Below are 8,574 nucleotides of genomic sequence, written 5' to 3'. Positions count from 1 at the left end.
ATATATATATATATATATATATATATATATATATATATATATATATATATATATATATATATATATATATATATATATATATATATATTTGAACATCTTGCTACATAAAAAAACGTATCAATTCGAACTCTAATAATGGTATAGGAATACGAAAAAAACTTTTTTGTTCTACCATGTATAAAATAAATTAAAAATTTGGATTTATAACTCAAGAAACTTGAGAATAATTTACGATCAACAGTTAGAAAAATCAAAAAGTTAAGCAGGAAGTTAACTAACACCGAACATGCTGTGATGTTCATCAATAATTGCATATAAATATATATATATATATATATATATATATATATATATATATACTTTTTTTTCATAATAATATATATATATATATATTGACCAAATTTTGGCCAGTATAAACAAATTGTATCATGACAACTGATTTATAAAAATTGATCAAACAAGAACCTATATTTTGGAGGTTGATTTATAGGCATGGTGAAAATAAAATCTAGAAATATCGGACAATCAGAAATAAAATTTAAAAATGTACAAAGTTGTTGAAAGTGCAGGCACAGGAAAAAATTGCTTGTGATTATAAAATCAATCCTAAATTGTTTAGGAATCACGTAAAAAATTTACCAGATATGATGAGGTTGTTGGACCAGTCAAGTCATTACTGATGTTGAACCTTTTGCAGATTTTTTTTTGTCTGTTTACAGCGAGGACACATTTTTTGATGTTCAAACCTCTTCAGTCAATTTTGAAGTTTTTTTCAAAATGAAGGATTTAATAATAAATGAAGATATGGTTTTAACTATATTAAATAATTAAATTTTAGCAAACCACCAGGACCTGATGACATACATCACCGGGTACTGTGGGAACTAAAAAAGTCTATTTCTCCTCACTTGAGCAAATTATTTAATCGCTCAGTCAATGAAGGTATTATTACGGACAATTGGAAGTCTAGCCATAATTTTCCTTAATATAAGAAACGCCGTAAGGTTCTGGTAGATAACCATCGGCCGGTTTCCTTAACCTCAGTCTGCTGCAAGTTTTTAGAATCCATAATTAAAGACCATATTATGAAACATTTTTTGGATAATGGATTGGAATTTTGAAGTTGTCACCGTCCTTGGCAGGAATAGATTGTAATACCTCCAAAGCAAATCCTCTATGGGCTAACACCAATGCCGTTGCTCGTTCTCTTGCGCTCCACCCGTAGCTGAGTGCTGCCGCTTCAAACTGAGTCTGATAGCTCAAATGTTGGTGTTTTTATTAACTTGGCGTACTCCTGTTTGGTGCTTCTTTTTTTTGTTTCTATTTCTTGCCGGTGCTTTCATTCTAATTTGTTAATTTTTTAGTTTAGTTTATCCGTTTTCTGGTCTATTTTATGTCTTTTATCTCTCTATATCGATCTCTATTTTCAATTCCACCTTAAAGACTTATTGACTGTTATTCTATCTTGTCGTTTAGTCAGTTTAGCATCTCTGACATTTGGTTGCCTGTAATTTCATCGCGACTGCCATTTCTTTTGATTCGGTTGCCTGTTGATTGAATCTTTTATTAATTTGGGCGAGATTTTTTTTCAATTTTGTCTTTTCGTTGATCGAATTTTCTGTTCATATCGGCGGTATGTTGATCGAATTTTTTATTAATTTCATCAAACAAAAGATTCGAAAATTCAAACCCATTAGGATTGATTTCTTCTTTTATTAGAGCGTCCCTTAAGCGGTTTACCTGATCCGCCTTCGCTTATTCGAGTCGAGGTTTTGTTTTTGCAGTTATTTCTTCAGATTAGTTGTATCGAGTTTTTCAATTTACGGCATTTTTAATTGCAGAAAATTTTCAATCTATCAAAAATCTTACTTCTGACACCAATGTTATAACCCTTGACTCTCGTAACTACAAACACCAATGTTATTACTGAAATGATCTCTATATTTCAACAACAGTGTTGTAGCTTCCAACGATCGTCAACTGTTCGTTATTCCGTAGGTTCAAAACTTTTAATAGATAAACACAACTGCTTCAAACGCAAACTTTGTTAAACGTTTATTTGTGTACCAACAGTGATTGAAACATCAAACTAATTTAAGTAACTATATTAAAAAATTTAAAAATTACAAACAGCGAAGATGCCAATAATTACGATAACAAACAATATTGCGCAATTTGATCAATATGTTTGTTTGTATAAGAATATAAATAAAAGATTATAAATAATTTTTAATGATAAAATGAGTTAGGTGAAACTAATTAAATTCTATCTTGTTACGTTAGTTAAAAAACATTATAAAATAGTTTTGCTGGAAGCTGTTACAACCATAAATTCTCAAATAAGCAACATTTTATATCTATGAAACAAATAAAAAAAACTAGTTAACTTGACATCGTTTGTAGATATATAAATCTTTTAATTTAAATTTTTAAATTTGAATTATTTCAAAAAGTTGAGTAATAACAATCTATAATTTCAACTGCAGCTCCCCCACTGGACTACTTCCTGATTGGACTCACCTCTTCATCACCTGGATCAAACATCATCAGAGGGACCTACCCTCTCTGCGGTCAGTACAAGTACAAGGCGGTCGCCAGTGCCAGGCTGACATTGAAGTGCAACGCCAAACTTGCACCTTATCGTTACGTCATCGCTCAACAACCTGCCGATGGGTATGGATGGTTCTCCTCTTGTGAGATGGAAGTTTACGCTGCTAAGAATCTCAACTGTTACATTTTTTTCAATTTATTTTAAATAAATTTATTTATATTGAGTCAATATTTTTGCAGCTAAAATTTGGAAAGGTTACACCAACATGAGATTGACTGGAAACAACTCTCTTGTCATGACCGCCAAATATGAGATGATCTGCTTGTTGAAGTGCATTCCAGATAAATGTGACTCGTTCAACTTCCATTCAACTGATGCAACATGCGAGTTGAACAAACATATTAACGGGTACAACCTGAGCTATTTGAGTTCCAGTCCCAACTGGAGTTTCTTTGAAATTCAGTATGCTTAACTGGAACGTTGCCACTGAGATGTGATCAACACATTTTTAAAACATTTGAAACAAACGATTTATGCATAAACTTCATTTTAAACTAGCTACTAACAAAAACAACAAATAATCAAATTTGAATTCTATCTCCCCATCTATTTATATTTAGCTTAAGTCAATTGTTATTAATAAATTCTATGTCATTGGATGAACTTCTGTTACATTCACCGAGTGTGATCTCATTCAATAAGCTACAACAAACCTAAAACGGAATGATTTAAGAAGAGGATCAATTGAAAATGCGAAAAGAAAAGACCTGATGGATCACCTTGTTGCACACCCTTAGCCGATAAAACAATATTGTAAGAAAGAATTGGCATCATAAGTCAACCAGCAAAAATTATAAATTTTTGGGAGGCGAGACTGCACGCAATTGAACAAATGATCGCGATGCAATTAGCTAAAAGCGTTTGTAAAATCTAATTTCACAAAACCTTTGCTTTCACCCATGTTACTCCCAAAACGACGGATAGCGTGTATCGCTTCCTCTGTGTAACCATTAATTTCTACACCAAACTATTGCTGTTGGAGTATTGGGGCAGTTTTTTTCTTTAATAACTAAAAGTAGTTCGCATTTAGCGGCCCAACGTCTCCAGACATCAGGAATTGGTCTGGTCAGTCGTCTTTTTTAGCAATGCTCTCTGTATGTGTATATATTTATGTATGTATGTATGTATTTATGTATGTGTGTGTGTGTGTGTGTGCATATTTATGTATGTGTGTCTGTGTTTCTGTCTCATTAGCTACAGAACAATCATCATAATTTTCCTTCTCAGTATTGAGAGGAATAAAACTTTGTATACTGCACTTCAAGTATGGAGACAAGATGTAACAATCAAAGGGTTCGAACGCAAAGAGATCCTCGCGTATTGTGAGCGATGTTTGCGTTCAAAATTGCTTTGAACAATAGCATTTCCGTGTGTGATGCTCGTATTGTTGTTTTTGATACTTCTGAGAATTAATGAAAAACACTAAATTACAGTAGCGTGCGGTTTGAATGCAAATAGTCCCAAACTTATCACGTGATGCGATGCGTGGATTAATGCGCTGTTATGTTGTTACCGACAACTTCGAGAATGAATCGAAAAATAATATTTAATTAGAAAAGTTGACTAAACTCTAGCTGATCGATTGAAGAAAAATATTACATATATTAAATATTAAACATTCACACGTAGAGACAAGTAAATAACCAAAATAGGTTTATACTTTCTTCGTTACGACGAAACCAGCGATCTAAGTGGAACTTTGCTTTACGCGTATTTAGGTGTGTGACAAGTCTTAGTCAAGTGAATTTATGAACGATAAATTTAAAAAAATTCTATTTTATATTTTTTTTGTAATTTTGATTATAACCAAATTAAAAATTGTAGAAGCTTCCATTATCACAAATTAAAATAGCTAAGGTAAGTAATATGTTTATTAAAGAATGAAATAATGATTCATTTATGACAATTTCTTTGACAGAATTGTACAATAAGAAAAGATAAAAAAAAAGAAAAGCTACACAAAGTTCATTAAAACTTTACAACATTAGCACTGGCAAAGACTGTAAAATACAAGCAAAGATGTTAAAACATCGAAATGATGAATTTATTGACAGATTTATCATGTAAAAATTTAAATTATAATTAAAGTTAATTATTGTACAACAATTTCAAACCACTATTTGCATAATTTTTTTAACATTGTAAACTGATAAATTTACAATTAATAGATTTTGATTAATTTACTGTCCATAGTTAATAGAATAAGATTATTAGCTATCAACCAATACCAAGAGAGTAATCTAGAATCTTTGGTTTGGAGTGTATATAAGACATCGTATAAAGTCTTTTGTCATTGATTCGAAAGTTTCCTGTCTTGATTACACACCCACGGTTTTCAAGGTATTTTTAAGGTAATAAATTTATTTTTAATATCGTTAAGCTCACTATTTATTTTAAGATAATGTCGTTAGAAAAGTTATACCAGATTAATTTTGAACACAACTACTCGTTACCCTGGCATTCAAATTTGGAAAACAAAACGTCACTTTTCGATCCAAAGTTGAAAAATATGAAGCTATCTGGCGAAGGAGAACAGATCAGTTACGAATTTTCCACGTCATCCAAACAGAGTTTCAAGAGTAACGAGACATTTGACAGAATTGGGATAAAATATGATAATCAGCTTGCGTTTTCTACCCAGTCTGACGTCATCTGTCCGGCACTTTCGACCTCGGCAATTACTTTACCGAAACTTACACCAGAGCCCATAATCATAGTTCCACCAATGGAACAACTGCTTGATGTTCCAAATCTACTGAAACAACCAACGCAACAACTAATGAAGACAAACGAGAAATATTTCATTCAAACTGATGAAGATTTGGAAAGCGAATTCAGTCAAAAAGATTATGTCGATCACATACTCAAACTCAGCGACAAAAATGTTCCGGTGGTTATGTTAAATGATTCAAAAGATAGTAAAATAGAGAATAAGAATGAAGAATGTGTTATTCGTACTGATGATTTTCACCGTAAATGTAACAGGAATGAAATACGTGAAGTTTTGGAAAGAGAATTTAATCAAAAAAAGTATATCAATGTCAGAGATAGAGACCGAATTGCATGCGAAACCGGCTTGAGTAATCGTCAGATTAAATTCTGGTTTCAGAATCGAAGGGCCAAAATTAAGAAACTCAAGTTATTTGACAGAAGCGCTGTGATCAATTGTGATAATCAAGCTATAGTTCCTACACTTGATGACGTCAAAGAAAAGATATTTAAGAAACGCTCACGTTTCAGTGATAAAGTACGTGAAGTCTTGGAGCGCGAATTCAGTCAAAATAATCATGTCGATCACTTAGATAAGCATCGAATTGCGCGTAAAACCGGCCTGACTAGTCGCCAGATTAAAGACTGGTTTGTTAACCGAAGGACCCAAACACAAAAAATAGATAAGAACCCGGTGAAAAAAATTCAGCAGACACAGAAAGATGAGGCAGTAAAAATTGATAATGTAGCAAACAAAAAAAATGAAATAAAAATTAAAGATGATGGGAAGAATAAAGGTTCTAACAAAACATTGAATATTGGAGTTGAGAAATACTACGACCAAACGAAGGTCGACCAAAAATTTCAGTGTGATGTTTGCAACAAATCCTTCTCATGTAAGGCTTACTTAACGAGGCATAAAAAATTCCACTCCGAAGTGAAACCATACATATGCGATACGTGCGATAAATCGTTCGTCAGGATTCATGATTTAAAACAACACATAAGGGCCCATACTGGAGAAAAACCATATAAATGTGATGTATGTGGCAAATCGTTCATTGACTCTTCTACATTAAATAAACACATAAGGATACATACCGGTGAAAAGCCTTACAGTTGTGGTGTGTGTGGTAAGCATTTCAATCAAGCCATTTCTTTGCGTCGCCACAAGGAGACCCATAAATAATTGTAAGCGGATCTATCATTGGTTGAAGAAGTGTATTAATTTGTAACACTGTGCATTCTTTATGTTTTTGTTTTCTAAATGAATTTTATTAAAAATAATATTAACAATAACAACGACATTAATTAATATTTCCAATGCAATTAAGTTTTAATATGTTTATGACTTTGAATGTATTTTTTATAAAAACTAGTTTGTTTATACTTGATTGATTTTTAACACTAGAACAGCTGAAAAATCTGTATTCATATAACAGCCAAATGGGTCAAATGACCCCGTTCTTTGATTTGCAAAAGTTTTAATGTCATTTGTGCCTATTAAAAAATAATTTATCCATATACATTAATTTGTTCATTAATTTAATTAAATATACTAAAATAATTTTCGACGTAATAAATGAAAATAATTCAACCTGTTTGCCTGAATGTATTTGCAGAACATTTCTATTCATGCATCCATGAAGATGGAATTGTTTGTACTTAATAATTACAAAATTTTTTGTACTGTTTTATAATCAATTCTAATGAGAAAATAAAAATTTTTGTATAAAACTTTAAAATTTTAACGGCAACAAGCAGTGTAAGGTCTGCAAATGAAATGATGAAGCGAACTTCGGTTTTGAAGACTGCATTGAATTAAAATCCAATAATGTAGCAATAATTACTTTTCATTATCTAACTGAACATTGAAACTGCATGTCTATATGCAGTTTCAGTGGCGGGTCCAGGAAATGCGGGGATGAATCCCTCCCAGAACATGGAAGAACATTGTAAAATTCTGGCAAATGATTACGCCAAAAAATAGTATTTTTTAAGTTAAATTACGCAAAAAAAAAATTTGAAATGTCATCAATTTTGGAATTTTTCTAAATCACTCACCGCCCTTCATGAAATTCTGTATCAGCCACTGCAGATTTTTTTTTCTGTTATTTACTGAAGTACGATTACAAAAACTAGCAAGAAATAAAAACTATCGAATTTCTGCATTAGAATTTCATAATACTTTTAATTTATTGGGCTTGTCAATTTGAAAACAATTTAATAAATTTTATTTTATCATAATGATATTCAATACATTATTATGTAGATTGCGTGTGTTCTAGACTATGTTGTGTAGATTGTTGTGCCATGTTGTTTCTACACATATCATGTAGAATTTTACGTTATTGTGATGCAGTTAGGGCGTCGAACATTGCATACACATATGAAGTTAGGGAACTAACGGATCACTGGTTTGATGCTCAATTATAAACTCAATTATTGTTAAATAAGCTACAAAATGGTGACGATTTAAATTGCTGACTTATACAAGTTTATCATTAGGTTAGTTACGTTAATTAAAAATATTTATAATAAAATAAATAGAACACGGACTCACCCATTTTTGGTTTATAAATTTTTATTAGTGTATAACAATAAATTATAAAAAAATTTGTTGACAATAATTATCGGTCTGGCAGTCAATGTAGCTCGAAAAAATGGGTGAAGACGAAGGACCTTGCAGATTTTCATTACAGATTTTAAATGCGCGCTGCAGATCATCACTTTGGATATTGCTGTCGATTCCTTTAAAACAGTTGGATGATTCATTCCATAAACATTTCATTTCATTATTTCGATAAAATGTTAGACCACCATGCAGCTTCATTTTAAAAGAAATTCAGCTTGCTTTTCAGCGATCGGTTGTTGAGGCTTCGGTTTCATAGAGCAATGACAGAACTTCTGCCATAGAGCTGTTCGTAGCCAGTAAAAGCTTGCCTTTCGCTGTTTCTGTTACCATCGCATCAAGGCTTTTTTCGATCCACGTCAAGAAAATATATATTCTCATATCAAACGAGAATTTAAACGAAATAAAGTATTTCATGATCTGGAGCTTCCGTTGCGCAGTGGTGTATAGTTTGTCAACTGTCAGCAGCATGATTTTAACTTCCGTATTTTTACATTCAAAATCATATTTCCTCCTCAGATAACCGCATTGTTGGTACTCTTTATTTTATATTACATTCATTAATGGGTTCAAACAAAGGTTGAATAACAATAGAGAGGAAAAGTCGCCCTGAAGCACTTTA

General features: G+C 31.7%; 3 protein-coding genes across 3 annotated transcripts in view; all 3 read left to right on the top strand.

Annotated features, from left to right (window-relative positions):
• HELRODRAFT_179201 (hypothetical protein) overlaps positions 1-3,023 on the top strand; it is a gene marked incomplete at both ends in the record, with an annotated part of 4,793 nt that extends 1,770 nt beyond the window's left edge. Inside the window, 2 exons of the mRNA XM_009028037.1 lie at positions 2,487-2,729; positions 2,791-3,023. Coding sequence (XP_009026285.1) covers positions 2,487-2,729; positions 2,791-3,023 — 476 coding nt within the window. The remainder of the gene's footprint in view (positions 1-2,486; positions 2,730-2,790) is intronic.
• Positions 3,024-5,507: 2,484 nt separating this feature from the next.
• HELRODRAFT_86432 (hypothetical protein) lies at positions 5,508-5,744 on the top strand (the record flags this gene model as incomplete). Its single annotated transcript, XM_009027917.1, has 1 exon — positions 5,508-5,744. A coding segment is annotated over one exon (237 nt), but the record flags the coding sequence as incomplete, so codon positions are not given.
• Positions 5,745-6,239: 495 nt separating this feature from the next.
• HELRODRAFT_86541 (hypothetical protein) lies at positions 6,240-6,509 on the top strand (the record flags this gene model as incomplete). Its single annotated transcript, XM_009027933.1, has 1 exon — positions 6,240-6,509. A coding segment is annotated over one exon (270 nt), but the record flags the coding sequence as incomplete, so codon positions are not given.
• Positions 6,510-8,574: the final 2,065 nt, after the last annotated feature.

The sequence above is a fragment of the Helobdella robusta genome (assembly GCF_000326865.2).
Source record: "Helobdella robusta unplaced genomic scaffold HELROscaffold_52, whole genome shotgun sequence".
NCBI classification, from domain to species: domain Eukaryota; kingdom Metazoa; phylum Annelida; class Clitellata; order Rhynchobdellida; family Glossiphoniidae; genus Helobdella; species Helobdella robusta.
Note: the sequence above shows the minus strand (reverse complement) of the source record. Positions and strands in the feature narration are given on the sequence as shown.